The sequence below is a fragment of the Notothenia rossii genome, assembly GCF_949606895.1.
Source record: "Notothenia rossii genome assembly, chromosome: 8".
Classification (NCBI taxonomy): domain Eukaryota; kingdom Metazoa; phylum Chordata; class Actinopteri; order Perciformes; family Nototheniidae; genus Notothenia; species Notothenia rossii.
In genome coordinates this window covers 23,578,581-23,595,445 of record NC_136906.1, presented here as the reverse complement: position 1 = coordinate 23,595,445, position 16,865 = coordinate 23,578,581, and the positions used below count along the sequence as shown (strand labels likewise).

Here is a 16,865-nt window from a genome sequence, read left to right as displayed (position 1 = left end):
CGACATATGTTGGTAGAAATGTATATGCTATAGGAAAGAAACATGTGTGGGTGGAGATTATGCTCCATATCATTTTGAGTCACACTTAAAGAGCCTGTGACATGAGTTTCCCCCATCATCCAAACCCATCAATTTGAGTAAATATTGTCCCCTTGAAAACCGTTACTGAACTGATTTTGGATATTTGTACTTTGATAACCATTAATCTGCCCTTCAATGTTGACCATTTTCTGGATCTTCTCGGGGATTCTTCAAGTCCCGCCAAATTATGTGTGACGTCATTGCGGGCACAGCGCTCCAGCTGCACCGTTCAGGATCCCAGCATCTGCATGTAAACGCACGATGGCGCACACAGCAGCAAGCTCAGACAGCGATGACAGTTTAATTTTGAACGTGTCTGAGAGCTCATATGAGGCTGAAGGATCGGGTTATGTTGTATCTGTTAGAAGTTTAGAAATTAGGTGCGTCAATATGGGCGATCATACGGTCATGTAGCCAGTGGTGGACTGGGACTAAAAATCATCCCGGGACTCTCGACCGGCCCACTTCGGTACCGCTAGTAAATTGTCAACGGGGGGAGTGGGGGATTTGCTAATGACTTATCCGACCAGCCCACTTCGGTACCGGCCCATCGGGATTCGTCCCAATGGCCAGTCCGCCACTGCACCCAGCCCAGCCCACGTAAACTGTCAACGGGGGGAGCCTCGCTGCGGGGAAACGGTGGACCTAGTGTCCCGATCGGAGTGGGAATAATAATAATAATAATAATAATAATAATCCGTGCATTTTATCCATTAATTTCCCCAACATTGTGGTAAAAAAACACACGTTTAATCCATGTTGGTGTACTACAACTACAAAAAGCATCGGTTTGTTTTTTCATCAGGAAATGCAGACTGGCTCAAACAAACGATTTTTAAATCATCCTCCTCACGATCATTTAATGTATTATATGTTCGCCGAATTGAAATGAAAGCACTAATAAATGTAGTTTCATCCACTTGAATTTACAACTACAATGTTTTTATATCACATCCGACGGGAGGAAATTCAGGAGCTCTCACTACCGATTTTTAATCCTAATTTAATCATCATCTTCACCACGATCATTTATGTTATGTTCGCCGAATTGACATGAAAGCACTGACAAATATGAATATACTGTAGTCAACTTCATTAAAACTTTATTAACGTGCCTAAACTCAGTAATTCCCCATTTCTACGCATGACAACACGCTTTGTCCGTGTTTGGCTCTCTCGCCGCTCAGTGAAGTGTTCCCGCATTGACGTCACTTCCTGCTTCCCCCAAAACTTCAAAATTAGTCGAAGGAATTTCCCCGCGATGTTCGAAATTATTGATATTTATCGGAACGGTATCGCACCTTCTTTTTTAAACTGACGGTTCGAGATAACTAGTAGCCCAATATTTCATTGCACAACAGTTGTTTGGAGGCTGTCACAGGCTCTTTAATGTTAACTTTTTTTTTTTTTGCAGTGTATATATTTTGCACATTTTAACATTATTATATGCTTACCTTTAACCTTTGTGTGCTGTTTGGGTCTCTGGGACCCGTTTTCAGTGTTTACTAAAATAAAATGTATGCAATTTAATTATTTTAACCTGCTTTATTTGGGGGTGGACTCACATCCTCTAGGGGGGGGGGGGTCCAGGGGCATACAACCCCGGGAAGATTTTTTTTTAAATGTTGAAGTCAAAAGCATCAATCTGTTGCACTTTGAGCACAAAATGAATTTATGGATACAGCTCTCAACACTCATATGAAAGGGAGCTGTATACTTTTCAATAATCCAAACATCTTTAGAATATGAAAAGGTAAAAGGCTAGTCATTGTGACCTTTTTACCTGTGCTGGACTATGGTGATTTGGTATATATGAATGCACCTGCCCATTGCCTGAACAAGTTAGATGCCGCCTACCACAGCGCACTGAGATTTGTCACAAATTGTAAAGCACTTACACATCACTGTACCCTGTATGCCAAGGCAGGTTTGCCATCACTTACTGTAAAGAGGCTCAGTCATTGGTACACGTTTGTTTATAAAGCTTTGTTGGGTAAACTCCCGTATTATATCTGCTCTCTGATAACACAGAGTTGCAAGCAGCTATTGTCTGAGATCGCATGATGTAGTATTGTTAGATGTGCCAAGAGCAAGGACTGTCTTAGGTAAGACAGCTTTTATGTGCGCAGCTCCACTTGCTTGGAACAATCTTCAACAAGAATTGAAACTGAGCAATCTCATTCCTCTGCATGTTTTTAAAGCTAGGCTAAATGAAATGCTCGTTGATACTATGGGCACTTGTAAATGTCTATAACTATGTAAATGTAACCTGTAAATATAATGTATGATGTCCTTTATTGTTTTATGTTTCATGTGGAACCTATATGCTGCAGGTCTCCCTTGAAAAAGAGATCTGATCTAAATGGGACCAATCTGGTTAAATAAAGGTTTGAAATTAAATAAAATGAAAATATGATCACAACCAATAACAAATTAAACTTGTTTATTCTTATCTTATGTTACCTAGTTAGCATTCTTTCTTTCTATTTATGCATATTTGACTAATCACTCCCGATATTCATTGTGGGGGTGGAGGGAGGAGGGGTATAGATATAGAGTTGTAGTAACTAGATAGAGTTCTATGATTGAGGTTTCGTTTATGCATAAGGTAGATTCTTTTAATTACATTTCCTTTTTTGTTTTGTGTATTTTTTACATTTTGGATTTGCTTGGCGAGCTACTTTTAGTGGCGACTAAGTGCCTCCGTGTTGGCTACCCCTGCTCTAGGCCTACCGTTTAGAAGGTTCTGTGTAGTTGTTTAGTTTCAGATAATTTAACTTTTTTGTATGTCCTAATTAGTAGAATTTATTGGGTTTCATTATGTTGCTGTGATTGTGTACAAATACGAGTTATGTATATTATACCACAGCTATGTTGTGTCCCATTTGTTATGGTATTGCTCTTCTAATCCTACTACTACAGTATTCATTTTAAGCATCTTTAAGTAAAGTATGTTCATGAATAGGTTATATAAAATGGTTGAATTTTTTTTTTTGTGTTATTAACTACAAATGAGTATATTATAGATATATTACCTAGAGTTATTAACAGTTAGTATATAGTATAGAAGCTGAACACAGACTTTTCTTGCATACCAAATATGTTGAGTACATGCAGTATGCTTTTAGTGTGTACTATAAATTGGGACACAGATCAGGCTTCTTTTAATACATAAGTGGTTACAAACGAGAATAGTTTTGCCTGGTTTCAATGCCGTCAATCGGTTAATCTAGTTCAGTATTTAATTTAAAAGAAAGCTTCAGTGCTGTTTAGACAAGACTCATAGCGCCGAGCTCTGTGGCGCCGAGCACAGTATGTGTGCTACACATGTGAAGCCACACACATCCGTCCATGTGTGATCAACTCAGGGTGCAATAAAGAGCAGGCAAGAAAGCAAATAATTATTAAAAAGTTTCAATTCAGAATCAAGGCATCGTCTGATCGGCTCTTCTGATTGACCTTTATAGAGACCACAAATCCAAGTCTTGACAACTAATACCAAGCGTTGACCCTTGGTGGGCAATCAATTGTTGTGCCAAACCTGATCAAAACTTCAGCAAAGCCAACATAAAATGTAATAAAAGGCGAAACATACACAACACAAAATATTAGCATTATTATTTCATCATCGCTGAGTGTACTTTTGCCCAGGAACCATTACCACTTAAGCAACAAATTGCACAACAGAACATTAATAAGAGAGAAAAAAACTAGACGGCATAGAAAAATAATAAAACCAAAGATAATGTCAAAGAATGGCAGCAGGGCCAAATGAGTGAACAATAAATAAAAGATAAGCTTGCAATAAGGTTATTAACGGTTTATATCACTCTCCCTGTAATGCTAGTGTATACTGAAATAATACAGGCTTTTTTGAGACAGTATTACCACCAACTATCATAAATCAAAACTTGCCTGTCACTTTTTTCCCCTCCCTGCTCCAGGAGAGTAATGTGGTTCCTGCAGAAGGGAGGAAGACTGGACTGAAAATTGCCGTCAGATAAGAATAGGAACTAGAATAAGAGTTTGGATTAGAATTAAAATTCATGAACTCTGCCCAATTTTCCTTGTCATTTTGAGGTATTCCTGGGCCATCAATGACTTGGCCTGGATTCGACTGGGGGGTTATTACGTTTCAATGGAAAGCTCACTTCCTGAGGCCTTGGCCAACATGGAATTTTTTCCGCACTTTGGCAGAGCAGCAGGAAGGGCAAATGGGCTCATGAGTGATTCAGCATGGAGAGAAAAAAGTGGTGATGTGGCGATATTTAGATGAAAGAGCGGAGCAGGTGGATTGAGAGTGAAAGAGACAGCCGAGTGCGAGGAGGAGACGGAGCCGGTGGTGGAGGAGTCTGGGAGAGAGTCCAACATCGGAACAACAGAGTGGGCTGCTGTTTGATTCGATTTCACCCTTTTCCTTCCCTTCCACCAGTAACAGCCAACAGTGCAATCTTGTTTCAGGTGCTCTGTAACCTGAAGCCTGCAAAACACAGCCGCCCCCCACATTAACACCAATCAAACTTAACGATTCTGGTTCGGATTAGATGAAGCTGTCAACAATTTTAATGAGTTTCCTATAGGTCCTGTCAAAAAAGGAACGCAACAAGGAACTGATTTAGGAAATGCAACCGGTTATACTTCTCAAGGAGGATGCTTTGGATCTCAGTGTCAAACACCTCACATCTCCTCTCCAGTCCAGCCTGTTCTATGCACTTAAAAAAAAAAGTTGTATTTATGTCATTGATCCTTTGTTATTATTTCAGAAGCAAGTCCCTAACTTTTCTCTTTCTGTTTCCCTCCCCTTCCCTATTTTGTCCTTCATAATCTCAACAGCAACAGCAACAGCAACAGCCCAACTACTGGAGCTTTAAGGTCAGTGCTGCTTGTCTTACTGTCCGTGTGTGTGTGTGTGTGTGTGTGTGTGTGTGTGTGTGTGTGTGTGTGTGTGTGTGTGTGTGTGTGTGTGTGTGTGTGTGTGTGTGTGTGTGTGTGTGTGTGTGTGTGTGTGTGTGTGTGTGTGTGTGTGTGTGTGTGTGTGTGTGTGTGTGTGTGTGTGTGTGTGTGTGTGTGTGTGTGTGTGTGTGTGTGTGTGTGTGTGTGGAGGGATTACATCAGACTCCTCGGGCAGCACCAGTCTATCTCCTTGGTTCTCTGGCTTCTGTGACACCCAGATCACTTGACATCTCTTGGTTCTTTGGGCAGTGTGAGAGTGTGTAGTGGCAGAGGTGTCAGGGGTGGCGACAGCTTAAACTTCTCCAGCTCCATTTAATCTGCAGAAGGAGATTCTCTCAGGATTTATGATCCCTCAGGCAGCTGGCATTAATGGCTAGAAGCCATGTGACCCTTCTGAAGTATTACTCACAATGACTGAGACATTAAGTAGACATTTCAGACATGCCGCTGAGGCATTACTGAAATAATACTTTGACATTAGCACAGAGGCTTGAGTCATGGCTGGGCGGCTGAATGTGTTTTATTCACAGGTTGCAGAGAGGCAATAAGTGCTAAATGAACTGGAGAAGGCCAGCGTCAAGATGTATATAAAGTGTTTATCTATTTAAAGAGTTGAACCAATTTTGTAGCTTGTGTGTTTTTTTTTAATGTGTATCACTTTGTTGTGGCATTACACTGCACAAAGGCAGGCAAGGAGGCGTCCTATCTAAACAGAAAGTTAAAGAACGTTTAATGTGCGTGAGAGAAGAGCCTAAGGCTTCTCTGCGGCTTAGTCTTCCCTGAATCCTTGCTTACAATATAATTTGGACAGGTTGGAAATGTCACTGAATATCAATGTCCTTTGCCCTGACCTATAGGGAAGGCTGAGCAATATATAACTCACTTACACAAGTACTACAACCTCAAGCAAGAGTGATAGAAATAGAATTTAGAGCCCCGGCCATCAGATAAATCCAAAACCAGAGGATTTCAACTCTGCAGGACTTTCAAGTGGTGGTTTGCAAAAGCTCTCTGGATGTTTTTGTAAAAGATTTGTCAAACATTACACAGACACATGCTCATGTGTTTGTTTGAGAATGAGTTGAAAGCAGAGGGAATTTATTTTCACACACCAGAGAATGATTAAAACATTTTCTTTCCTGTAGTGTGTTATACAGGTCTTTGTGCATTTAAATGAGCTGCATAAAGTATAAATAGCATAAATTGGAAATACTCAAGGAAAGTACCAGCACAGAAAAATGGTAGGCTACTTAAGTACAGTACTTGGCTATATGTACTGTGACTATTCACCACTTTGCAGGTGTTGGATATGGAATAATGCACAGTTAAACTGGGATAAAAAAAGAGAGGACATTTTACGACATGTTGGTGCCTGCTGTGTTTTCAAGCTACTTGTCTATCAGAAAAAGAAAATCACTTCCAGCAATCTCTCCTTTCTCAAAGAGAACAACATTCTGCACCCTTTTCTTCTGAGCAAACCGTTTAATATCGCTGCGTAATTTACAGCACTTTAGCAAAGCGATTGGTTCCCTGCATTGACGACTCCAGGTATATAAGAGAATGGAGTTTAGGGGGGTTGGGGGTTGTTTGTCCAGGCAGAAGATTACAGTTAGAGATGGATTGATTTTAGGGAGCCGTTTTCTTCCTCCATTTTCTAAAAGTAATAGGTGTGAACTTGTTTGTTGTGAACGAAAAGCCAGCTTATAGTTGGACGGAGACAAAGCAGGCTCAAAATCTTGAACTGCAGAAAGTGACAGCACAATCATGTCACCTGGATGAAGCTTTGACCTCTGTCACTAGAGACTGAAGCAGAGGAAGATCTGTTGAGCAGCTCAGCAAGAATCAGAATTGAGGTTTGGGAGTGGACAGATGATTGACAAGAGACACAAAAAAAGATTGGAGGGAGACGTAAAACCTGAAGCAAGCTTTTCAGAAAGAGTAAAATATCATTAGAAGAATTGTCATAAAGAAATAATGGAAGAGAAGAAATGTGGTTAGACGTGAGGTTTTTGATATTCACCATTTCACACCTCAAGTTTTCAAGACTATACTCAAAAGCCAAACACTTCATCGTCATTTCACACACATTGAGTCTGTTGCTGACATTTCTGGTTGATGTATATTCTCTCCTCGCTCAACTCCATCAGAATGTCAAACCACTTAAGAGGGAAATGACTACATTCAGGGAAAAGATCAGAGAGAATTGGCTTGCAGCAGCGGCAGCAATTGTGTGGTGAGCTTCCCTCTGGACTCCAACACTTTCATATGTGGTAACGCCTACCAAACCACAGCCTAGATAGTTACAAACTGGCTAGTGTGCTTTTATTCATTTATGCAATTTTGCTGGATGTATTTTCAAGAAAGATACATGATGTACTGAATGCTGAAATCTCTCATCTTAAATGAGCCTTATCTTTGGCTGAGCATGCACTGCTCATTTCTATTGTATTGTAATGATTATACTTATACTTTACATTATGCTATTTCCCACAACTGATATCAATCTGCCATTTTTAACGGTTAGAACCTGCAACTTTAATGCTTAATGCACTGTATGGATGATTCTAAAGAATTACAAATAAATTAATATTTTCATTCCAAAAAATAAAAACAACACCCTCAATCGGTTTTGTCCGATAAAAAGAAGAAAAAAAAGAAAATTCAGACGATTCATTTCTCAACAATGTTTACGCAACAAAGGAAAGACAGCATTACTTTCAAATGATTTTACCATGAACGGAAATTAAGAAAAAATATTGGAGCCGCAGATGGCTGGAAGAGACAGACAATATGGTGTGTTTCGTTGTCTGCTCTGCATCAAGTTCAATTGTATTTGACAACAGTCTTAAATAACAGGCTAACCACAGTTCATACCAGCACAATTAAAGAATTTGTGGGGGTGAACAATTCAGGGTTTAAACGTAGCTTAATTCTAATTGAGTGCTGCCTGGCATCAACACTGTTTCCTCACAGTGTGTTAAGCATCTTTAAAGCTGATTCTCTTCTTATTTGTTTGCATTTTTCAACCAAAAACTCTTCCAGTGCCACTTGACCTTAAAACAGAGCATCTCTGTGTGGGTGTGTACGTGTGAATGCGAGACAGGAAAAAACATGGCGGAGGTTGAATTGAGTTTAATGCAGTTTGTAGCCTAAGGTCTGCCGTCAGACCTCTGTGTCCCGATTCCCCCCCCCCCCCCCCCCCCCCCATTCACTTCTGTTCTGAGTAAGATCATCATGTTCCCTACTTGTTCCTCTCCTCTGCCGTGCCCTTAGAAGAGTGTAGATTCTCAACAATAATTGAGTGCTGTTAAAAAAGTCACTATAAAAAAAAAAAAGGTTGAGGGGGGGGAGGGCAAGAGGGCAGCGGTAGAGGGATGATTGTAGAGAAAAATAAGAAGGAGGTGGAACCAGCTTCCCTCGTATCAGGCTGTGAACACAGTCATGTATAACACTGGCATGTCTAGCAGGACCAGAAATATAAAACTTTAGTATGCAAACATTGTGAGACTCGAGCTCCATCGTGCAGCGTATTCTCAACTCCCTCTGCCTTTTCTTAGAAAACTCCAGCTAGGCTATTTAAATTCCCGTATGCATTATAGTAGAAACACAGAGATTTTGAAACAGAGTTCCCCTTTTAGCCATGCAGAGAAAAAATTACCATATACTCCCTGAAGAAAACTCCTTTGACATGTTTTACACATGGTGGGGCTTTCTGCCAATCCCGTTAATACTGGAAACTGGTATTGCATTTTATGCCAAATATATCTCAGTGTGTGACTTCCCCTGAGAAATAGTGTTGGGCTCGGGCAGCTGATTCTCTACAGATGCCGTTCCAGGTAGCCAAAATACCTGTAATTTGAGTCCAACAAATTATAAAATATTTTACCAACCGGCTGTTTTTTATAATTATTGAGAAGTGATATGTAGCCGACTGACACAGGCCAAGATTAGCTTCTTAGCAACTAAATTCATTTGGAGTTTAGTCGCTCCAACCTGTTTGCCTATTTTGTGATTTGGACTGGTAACTTCCTGTAGTTGAAAAGCACAAAAATGTAACAAAGCTCAGTTTTGCATATATTTTTACGGTGCCAGCCACTACTTGCTTTTGGTCGTTGTGCTATGCAAAGCTTAACAACTGTCAACTTAACTTCATATTAACTAAATAACTACCATAGGCTTCATAAAATAAGTGTGCCATAAGCAGAGTGGAAAGCAGGAATACAAAGATACTTTGTTTCATAGAAAAGAAGACGAGATAAAATGCTATTGCACACTAACCTTACTATGTGTAGTACTGTATCTCACCCCCTTATATATTGTATTTCCCACTGTAGCTGTGTTGTTGTTCAGTGTGGTCACATTCTAGATAAATGAGCCCATTAGAAAACACGGTGGGGGTTATCTGTCAGCATCAGTGTCCTCTGCGTGCTCAGACACTGTCTGCCACCCCTATCACTGGACACCACCACTATCATTCTGTGTGTGGGTGTGTGTGTGACTGAATTATGTATGGTAGCAACAGAAGGAATCTTACATTAAAAAAAGATAGCTCTGCTTTTTAGTCATGATATGGGGTTTGTAACTTCCCTTGTAAACACAAGTGATACATGGCAGTAACTTTAAAAAGCAAATAACCGGTGATATTAATAGTTACATGTCATAACAGCTCATTCACTTTAATGTAGTAAAGCAAAAAATAATGTATATCTATTAATTAAACAAATAATCAAAAATCATTTCAAATATACGGAGCCCCTAAAGGGACAAAAAAAGTCAGGACAACGGGTTAGTATCTCGTGCTCACGAGAAGCTAACCCGTTATTCCTACTTTTTTCTTTTTTTTGAGAAAGTTACCGGTGCGCCAAGGAGGAAGTGGAGCGCACAGGAGACAACCATTCATTGCAGACCGTTATTTTTACGTCGGGAAATGACGGTGCATTTGAGATATATTTCGTACTCAGACTTCATTTTAAGGACATTTCGGCCAGGGGTGTGTGGTCACTCCAGGAGGCAGCGGGACGTGTAATTCAGAGAACAGCAGCACCAGCGCTCAAAGAGCTTTTACGCACCGCCTACACTGTGTTTACCTTCATTCGAACAGCTAAAGAGTGACCGCAGGCTGCTACGTTTTAACCACACTCACCTCTACACACACACACACATCTCTACACACACACACAGTCACACACACCTCTACACACACACACACACAGTCACACACACCTCTACAAACACACACACACACACACACACACACACACACACACACACACCTCTACACACACACACACACACACACACACACACAGTCACACACACCTCTACAAACACAAACACAGTCACACACACCTCCACACACACACACACACACACACACACACACACACACACACACACACACACACACACACACACACACACACACACACACACACACACACACACACACACACACACACACACACACACACACACACACACACACACACACACATTGTGTTCATTCGTTTTATGAAGGAGATATCCGGTCACCAGGGTGCATGATATGCGGACTGGGACTAAAAATCAGCCCGGGAATCTCTCCCAGCCCACGTAAACTGTCAATGGGGGGGGGGCTAGTGAACTGTCCACGGGGGGAGCCTCACTGCGGGGAAACGGTGGACCTAGTGGCCCGATCGGAGTGGGCCGAGTGGCCCACTTAGGCACCATGTGTTTGTGTATCTGTGTGTATGTGTTCTGTTTTTTTCCCTTTAAAACAGCTTTGAGCAGCAGGTAACCTACTCTGAGAGTCACGGACATTAATTCATAGATCAAAGCAGACTGGTTTACAGACTCTCCTGTTTTGCCAATCCGGTGCTTAAACAAATAGCTCTACACCCCTGGCCGAAAAGTCCTTAAAATGAAGTCTGAGTTTGAAATATATCTCAAATAATGTGTGCACTGTAATTTCCCCAATTAAACATAACAGTCTGCAATGAAATGGTTTCCTGTGTGCTCCACTTCCTCCTTGGCGCACCGGTAACTTTCTCAACAACAACAAAAAAAGTCGGGATAACGGGTTAGTTACTTTTTTTTTTTCTTCTCTCTCTTTTTTTTCATGTCCCTTTAGGGCTCCGTACAAATGTGGTAAATTGTAGACAAATATTTAATACGACATCATTTATCGAAAATATAATGGAAAATAATACATACTTTATTAAATTATAAAATACAATACAATTAAATACATAGATGGCATAGCATAAAATGGGAAACAAAGTTACAAATTACAATATTTAAATAATGCGCATATTTAGAAAATGCACATATAACACCACAGCTACAGTAAATAAGAAAGTATTTCAACTTTGCGTTATTTAAAAATGAATCACTTTCGGAGTTTGGCTGTTGGTTACAAAAAATCATTCAATTTGAAAATGTCTTCTAACAGACTGTCATGTTAATTAAATAATATATTGATGGAAGCCACAGTGAATCCATGCTACACATTGGGGAAGACAAAATAAATCCTTGAAAGTGGGGAGAGCAGTTGTGTTCATGGCATGGTGAAAGGATGAGGGAACCAGCATAGCTACTGTACTGTGGCTAAGGATGTGTCTGCTCCTGCCATCCAAACAAGCATCACAGAGCATTGTGGGAGCTCATTACAGCCGCCCCTGAGCTGCAGGAAACGCTACAGCGGTGGAGGATCAGGGAGCCAGTTCAGTGAGCTCAGCCCTGCTGCACTAACAGTCTTTCAGGGAGAAGATACTGGGCAGAGTCCTGCAGGATAAACCAATAGTGACAGCCTGGGATTTGCATCCGCTTCTCCTCCCCTCCCACAAGTCCTTATAAGAGTTCCTAACAGCACAGGGGAAAGAGTTTGGATGCTGTACGCATTTCGAGGAAACATAACTTATGCTGAGCTGGAGCACTGTTTCCAGCTTAATTTCGCCACCATAGGTGATTCATAAAGGCTGATTCCCTGGAGTGCTGTGCCATTTGAGAACAACTATATTGTGCTTTTCTGCTGCGCCATTCAACTGATGATAGATACTGTGACGCCGGTAATTAGTGTTAGTGAATGGCTGGCAGCTAAACCATTGTCAAGGTCTCGTTAATCTTGTTACGTGGTTGATTTGTGTAGTGTCTCATTGTGTGCTCACTGTCACTTTTCCTGGTTGGTCTTACTCCATTGGCCCTGTCTAATCCATTCTCTCCGCCTTGATTTTACCTCTTAGTTCATGAGTGTGTGTTTCCTTTTGCTTTGTCTTCCTGCAGAGCCGCAGTCCAAGGCATTCCCAGTCTACCCAGTCTGGGCTTGCCGACCAGGCCGCCAAGCTCTCCTTCGCCTCAGCTGAGTCCCTGGAGACCATGTCAGAAGCTGACATCCCCGTCGGGTTTAACAGGATGAACCGTTTCCGCCAGAGCCTGCCGCTGTCCCGCTCTGCCAGTCAGAATAAGCTACGATCTCCAGGTTAAGATTTAAAGCACTGCTCTGTCACCACAACCTGGCCGGATTCCAGGCAGATTTACAGCTGTCTGTTTACCTCGTCAGGCTGGTGATGTGCAGCACTGCGCTTACACAGAACGGGAGGAAGTGTTTTACGTCCATCTAAATTACCGTTACAGTTTAGTCTAATTGCTCTGCTACAGAAGACTGGAGAGTAGTGAGTGCTCACATAACATAACTTTCTGAATGGTTAATTAACTTATAACTAGTTGATCTATTGAAGTGTAGACACAAATACTCTTAATATATTCACAATGAACTAACAAGCAAGTGTGCAGGTGTACAATTAGAAAGAATGGTTTATTATAAAAAAACCTGACATTTTCCGAGAATGTTTTCCAGTTTAGATTGCTAGTGTTGTTTATTTGACTGTAAGACTGCATGCCTGTATTAATCACAAATGAATGAGAATATGTTTTTGTGCAACGGCAGTTTTGAGAGCAGGTTTACTACAAAAGGGCCTCGGCAGTGTATTACTGTGAGGCTTGTCCAGATCAAGGAGTGGTGTTGCATCTGGCATGGCGAGAAAAAAAACGATCTGTAAAACTAAATTACAATTGACTGACAAGGGCTATATTCAATGAGGAGATCAGAATAAAGCAGAAGACCAAAGCTGCCTCTCTCTCCTCTCCGTGTCTCATTACTAACCACTTTGTTTTCTTCTCTCCCCAAGTCCTCTGAAATATACTCACCTACTCTGCTTGACTTTTAATCACTGGTCTTTCTTTGCTTTGCTTGTTGTTTTTGTTTGTCCCCCGGGTGTATGCAGATGAATTTGCAGGTTAGTCAGGCGTCATCTTTAACACAAACAAATCTAAGGTTTCAGCATTTGACCAAGTATTCCATGAAGCGGGGTTATTTTGCCATTTGATTTTAGGAAGTAAAAGTTTTATATGACAGATATTAGTTGTAAAAAGTCAACTTGCCTTTACCAAATCTGCACCTTAGCTGTGAATTCTAATGCAGCTACCCACACCTATTCTCACGTTCAGAAAGGGATGATTCATGCTGAAATCTGATAATAAAAATCATTCTTCAGCATCTTGTATATTTGAAGGAAGAAAATTTTTATCATTATTGACTACAATATATCCATCAAAATGGCATCAAAAAAGTGATTAGTCATTCTTTCCATCAACAGAAGCCATCCCCTTCTCACTCAACCGTCACTCTCTTTTAGGCGTGCTGTTCCTGCAGTACGGGGATGAGACGCGTCGGGTTCACATCACCCACGAGCTGAGCAACCTGGACACGCTGCACGCCCTCATCGTGCACATGTTCCCTCAGAAGTTGACGGCAGGAATGCTAAAGTCGTCCAACACGGCCATCTTGATCAAGGACGAGGCACGCAACGTCTTCTACGAGCTGGAGGACGTCCGAGACATCCAGGACCGCAGCATCATCAAGATTTACCGCAAAGAGCCCATCTACGCTTCCTACCCGGCTGCACCTCACCTGGCTAACGGAGACCTGAGGGTGAGGAGACGGGAGCTGGGGAGTGGGGAGGTGAAGGGGTTAACGGTGGTATTCAAAGGAAGAATGCTATCTGATATCTTGCTAGTCTGATGTCAGTGAGAACCTCTATTATGCCATGCCTCTACATGAAGAGCAGCAGTGTGCTTCTTTGGCTAGGCGTTTTTTGTATACTTTAAAGGTACCTTTGACATGCTGTTACGGTGTATAAGTTAGTAATTTAACAGGAATTCTTCCTGGAAATGTACTTTCTTATCTTCAGTTAGGCCATCTGTTGCTGTGCAGACACCAGAGAACAATGTTCCTCTGTGAAATGTGCATATTTCAACATTCCAAGTTATTTCTGCTTCAGTGAATATCAAGGAAGCCTGAGGGAGACCGTTTTGTAATTATTTTATACAAGACCATGCTTACCATCTGCATAAATTCACCCAATGCTTAGAATACAACTGCTATTAACCATGCACACAGCAGGGGAAAAAATAATTGTGTCCGTGTATATTGTGTTTGCATGTATGTTTTAAGTATTGGTGTACGCTTACATGCTTGTTTATGCATGTGTATACAAAGAAAAGTAAAGATATGTAGTGAGAAAGCTGCGCAGCACCCATAAAATGTGAATCTACATTCATACATATAAAAACCCCTAACAAGGGATAATTTGTTGTAACACATTTGATTTGGCAAAACCATCATCAAAGTAACCCAGCATCTTTCACAGTGCATGAAAGATGATTTCTTTTCTCAATTTATCGTTTGATCATTTAAATATCCCAAAACAGTACTAAATGTCCATTCAAGTTTCTCACCGCCTAAGGACTTTAAATGTTTTGTTGTGTCTTTCCAAAGCCCAAAATATATTAAATTTAAAAAGATATTAATCACACAAATGCAGTCACCACTTTTTTTCTGTCAATTTTGCATGAAAATGTACTTGACAATGAATCAATTTTCAAATTAGTCAACTAATTGTGCAGAATTATTTCATGGTAAGTGTGAGGTGAACGGTTCATTTATTCTTTGTAACTTGAGGCTGCATCTTAACAAGCATGTTGCCATGTATTTGCTCTTGTGCCTGTCGTGCCTGGTTGTGTCTTGTGGAGCAACTAGAGGCTTTACGCTGTGCTTTAATCTATTTGTTTGTTTAGGTTGTCTCCATACAGATTGTGCAAACCAGAACACCTCATATAGCTTTGTAAATATACAGATTGTGTATATATATATTTGTCCCTAGAAATAACAGCTCAACAGCACAAATTCCTTTGTCACGCTCCAGCATTTCCTGTGTATTACATGGTGCCGCTTGACAAGGTTAGTTAGGATGCGGAGAAGGAAATGAGAACAAGAAAAACAGCAATGGGAAAACAACAAATGTAGTAATGTGACAAGGGAAAAGTGAATATATGTGAAGTTGGAGAAATGAGGTAAATCCCTGCATTAGAAAAGCAAAGGCAGAGGTGGGTTTTGAGATATTATGATGCTCTACAAAGAAAAGCAGGTCGAGAAAAATAATAGCTAAGAGGACATATATATTTTCTGTTATTCTGTTCAGTTCTGTATGAATGAAGGTGTTGAGTGTCCTGCATCCTGTCACTACAACTACATGGAATACATATTCATGATTTGTTTTAGCATATTATCTGCTTGTAATAATATACCAGTAACCCTATAACCTGTGAAGACAAGAAGCAAAGAGAAATGACAACAGTCTTGGGAATATGCATGTGCTGGATGGACAACATTATAATTCTCTAAGTTGGCAAATTAAAAAAACATAACAAACAACACGCAACATTCGGTCTCTTGAGAACCATCTTCTCTTGGGATGTACAGAATTTGACAGCTGATTTATTGTCTGTCAGATCTCAGTTGTTGTTATGTCAAACTGCCTCATGGGACACGTCTCATCTGTATTTCTCCATGGTAACCCGCATCGCTGCTTGTTCATTTCAGAGGGATATGGTGTACTCCTCTCGTGACTCCTCCCCAACTCGCCGCCTCAACACCCTTCCATCCTCTACGTCCTCCAGCTCTCCGTCCCGCTCACGGCTCTCTTACAGCGGTGGCCGTCCTCCCTCCTTCACGGGATCCCAGCATGAACAGCCCCGACACCCCCACCATGCCCCGGCCGGTCACGGTCCAAACGCAGGCATGTCTCCGTCGCCCAGCGCCATCCTGGAGCGCCGCGATGTCAAGCCTGATGAGGAAGTCTCGGCAAAGAATATGGCTCTGATGAAGAACGAGAGCCTGTATGCAGATCCCTACAGCCTGATGCACGAGGGCCGCCTCAGCATCGCCTCCACCCAGTCCCTCGCTGCCATCGGAGACCCCTTTAGCTTCCCTGTAACCAGTGGCCTGTACCGCCGTGGCTCTGTGCGCTCCCTAAGCACCTACTCAGCTGCTGCCGACCTGGAGGACTCCCTCTACAAGCCTGGAGGCTCACTCTACTCCGACACCTACTCCTCAGCCACACTGGGCATGGGATTTCGAATGCCGCCATCATCCCCGCAGAAAATCCCTGACATGCAGATGAGGGACAGGGACTCGTATTCCAACACGCCCAGCAGAGCCTCACCTGTCAGGCAGAGCTTCCGCAAGGACTCTGCCTCTTCCTCTGTGTTTATAGAGAGCCCCAAGTCCAGGCCCAGCTCTGGTTCAGAGCCTCTGTGTCTGACAGCCGGGCCCGGGGAGGGCGGCAAGGCCACGCCTGGATTTGGTTCCCTGTCTGGACAGGACCTTGAAACCAGCAGGTCAGTACTGTCTGAGTGGAGCATTTAATTAAGGTACTTTATTGTTTAAAGTAGGTTTTGAACACTTGTTTTTATAATCGGCTTCTAAGGGAAATGAATAATCTTCTGTAAAAATG

The 16,865-nt window shown here is 41.6% G+C and overlaps 1 protein-coding gene across 13 annotated transcripts in view; it reads left to right on the top strand.

Moving 5' to 3' along the window:
- LOC307015163 (SRC kinase signaling inhibitor 1-like) overlaps positions 1–16,865 on the top strand; it is a 95,027-nt gene that overhangs the window by 68,327 nt on the left and 9,835 nt on the right. For 9 of the 13 annotated variants that reach the window (XM_079643615.1, XM_079643614.1, XM_079643611.1 and 6 more), the window contains 5 exons: positions 4,915–4,953; positions 12,295–12,490; positions 13,296–13,307; positions 13,707–14,002; positions 15,953–16,749. In XM_079643615.1, the coding sequence (XP_079499741.1) occupies positions 4,915–4,953; positions 12,295–12,490; positions 13,296–13,307; positions 13,707–14,002; positions 15,953–16,749 (1,340 nt within the window). Of the gene's footprint in view, positions 1–1,725; positions 2,469–4,914; positions 4,954–12,294; positions 12,491–13,295; positions 13,308–13,706; positions 14,003–15,952; positions 16,750–16,865 lie in introns of those variants that run through there. The other 4 variants (XM_079643608.1, XM_079643609.1, XM_079643607.1 and 1 more) reach the window with 2 other exon arrangements.